The sequence below is a fragment of the Electrophorus electricus genome, chromosome 18 (assembly GCF_041902795.1).
Source record: "Electrophorus electricus isolate QZ-2024a chromosome 18, ASM4190279v1, whole genome shotgun sequence".
Classification (NCBI taxonomy): domain Eukaryota; kingdom Metazoa; phylum Chordata; class Actinopteri; order Gymnotiformes; family Gymnotidae; genus Electrophorus; species Electrophorus electricus.
In genome coordinates, this window is record NC_137514.1 from 21,232,501 (window position 1) to 21,235,000 (window position 2,500).

General features: G+C 43.7%; 1 protein-coding gene across 4 annotated transcripts in view; it reads right to left on the minus strand.

Annotated features, from left to right (window-relative positions):
• Nucleotides 1-2,500, minus strand: part of gpc6a (glypican 6a) — a 137,644-nt gene that overhangs the window by 26,930 nt on the left and 108,214 nt on the right. For 2 of the 4 annotated variants that reach the window (XM_081701142.1, XM_081701141.1), the window contains one exon: nt 1,002-1,166. The exons of the other annotated variants lie outside the window; for them this stretch is intronic. In XM_081701142.1, coding sequence (XP_081557268.1) covers nt 1,002-1,166 — 165 coding nt within the window. The remainder of the gene's footprint in view (nt 1-1,001; nt 1,167-2,500) is intronic. 4 annotated transcript variants of the gene reach the window in all.

Sequence of the window (2,500 nt, forward strand, 5' to 3'; positions counted from 1 at the left end):
TATAGTAGTATAAGTATAGTGTAGTAGTATAGTAGTATAAGTATAGTATAGTAGTATAAATATAGTGTAATAGTATAGTAGAATAAATATAGTATAGTAGTATAAATATAGTATAGTAGTATAGTAGAATAAATATAGTATAGTAGTATAGTAGTATAAATATAGTGTAGTAGTATAGTAGAATAAATATAGTATAGTAGTATAAATATAGTATAGTAGTATAGTAGTATAGTAGAATAAATAAAGTGTAGTAGTATAAATATAGTATGGTAGTATAAATATAGTATAGTAGTATAGTAGAATAAATATAGTGTAATAGTATAGTAGAATAAATATAGTATAGTGGTATAGTAGTATAAATATAGTATAGTAGTATAGTAGTATAAGTATAGTGTAGTAGTATAGTAGTATAAGTATAGTATAGTAGTATAAATATAGTGTAATAGTATAGTAGAATAAATATAGTATAGTAGTATAAATATAGTATAGTAGTATAGTAGAATAAATATAGTATAGTAGTATACATATAGTATAGTAGTATAGTAGAATAAATATAGTATAGTAGTATAGTAGAATAAATATATATGCATTTACACCTGCATTATAACTGCCTATATCAGCTTTTGATCTGCTGACCCACAAGCCGTTGCAGCCCAACCCACTGACACACTGGAGTCTGGTTTAGACGTGAGTGTGTCCCAATACAGTGTGTGTGTGTGTGTGTGTGTGTGTGTGTGTGTGTGTGTGTGTGTGTGTGTGTGCATGCTCAACTCACAGGGCTCACAGCTCGAACCCCCAACACAGTGTGTGAGAGAGAGAGAGAGGGGGCAGGATCAGGGGAGACATTGCACGGTGTCCACTCTGACATGGACGTTCGTTCTGTTACCATAACGTCCCGAGCTGTTGTGGAGATGGTGGAGAGCGTGGGGCGGACAATTACCAAGGTGACGGAAACTGTCCCGCTGCGCTCGGATGAAACCAGGATCTTACATGCGAGTCACCTGACTCGGAGCTGTCGATGGAGTCTGGAGGGGAGGAGCTCGGCTGCAGCGGAGGAACTGATTGGCTCCCACTCGTCTGTGATTGCCATGGCGAGGAGATCGCTCCCGACCCCGGACCGTGGGCCGATGGGAGGGCTGCGCCCCCGGGGCTGGGGTCATGTGACCCTGGGAGGCAGTAACCCCAGAGAATAGCAGCATGGAAAACACAAAGCGTTACACGTCTGCTGTTGTGGGTGTTTCTCTCTGCTGTGGAAACCATATTTATAAGATATTATAAAATATTTATAAGATCATTAATCCGTCAGAACCAAGAGCTCTCTAGAGCACCCTGCTATGCCAAAGCGCTGAGGAATTGTGGGAAAACACTCCACATCCTCCTCTGCCGCAGCCTTCCAGAACTTGGAGCACTTCGATTCAGTTAAGTCTGTCCAGACTCCTCCAGACCGCATTCCCGGAGACGTCTGGCACGTTTTGCTGCTGTACAGCTTCATTATTTTGGAGCTGAACAACACTTGACGTTTACAGACAGGAACCCGCCCCCCCATAACCCCATTCCTCCCCCCACAGGTTGCCGTTCAGTGAGCGCCGTTTAGTGCCAGTCGATTCTTGCCAAGTCCAGCATAAAATTTGGGAGTTTAATAATTAGGAGGGAAGCAAGCAGGCTTCACCAGGCAGCAGGAATGCTGCAGATGCCTGCACTGGTTTTCCTGAGCAGGACGGGCTTCCTGACCTGATCTCTTAGCCTCTTTCCGCAGCTCAGCTCCGGGCGGGAGGGGAAAGGCGGGTCTCCGGCACAGGGAACGCAACGACGCACAAATGCATGAAAATCGCAGTCACAGTGTTTGATGGTGGCATACTGGGTTGCGTTTTATTTTGGTCATAACAAAATCAGGGCCAGCTCATGGTACTCACTCCTCTCTCCAGTGTGTGTGTGTGTGTGTGTGTGTGTGTGTGTGGAGAGGAGCCACATGGTCATGATCCATATTGAATTTATGGGCTCACAATGGTAAATCTATCTGACAACACATACATCAGCCTCGTAACACCAAAGAACATGACGTACACCACAGCAAACGCTCCACTACAAGAACTTTACACCACATCTGCTGAGCAGACAGACGGATGGGCGGACACGCAGTGCTGCTCTCTCCTAGCGTATGTGTGAAAGTGCTTTCCGCAAAGTGATACGGAATAAACACTCGGCTTTAGAGAGCCTAGCAATTAGTCAAGTATTCCAGATTATGGTGGTGGTGGTGGTAGTGATGTGTGTGTGTGTGTGTGTGTGTGTGTGTGTGTATGTGTGTGTGTGTGTGTGTGTGTGTGTGTGTGTGTGTGTGTGTAACTAATCAACCCCTCCCTCCTTCCCTTCCTCTCTTGCTCTCTCTCTCTCTCTCTCTCTCTCTCTCTCTCTCTCTGTCTATCTGATTACTATGTTGACAATAGAGGATATGAATTAGCATCCGCACTAAATGATTAATCATATCATGAAAGTCAAGGTA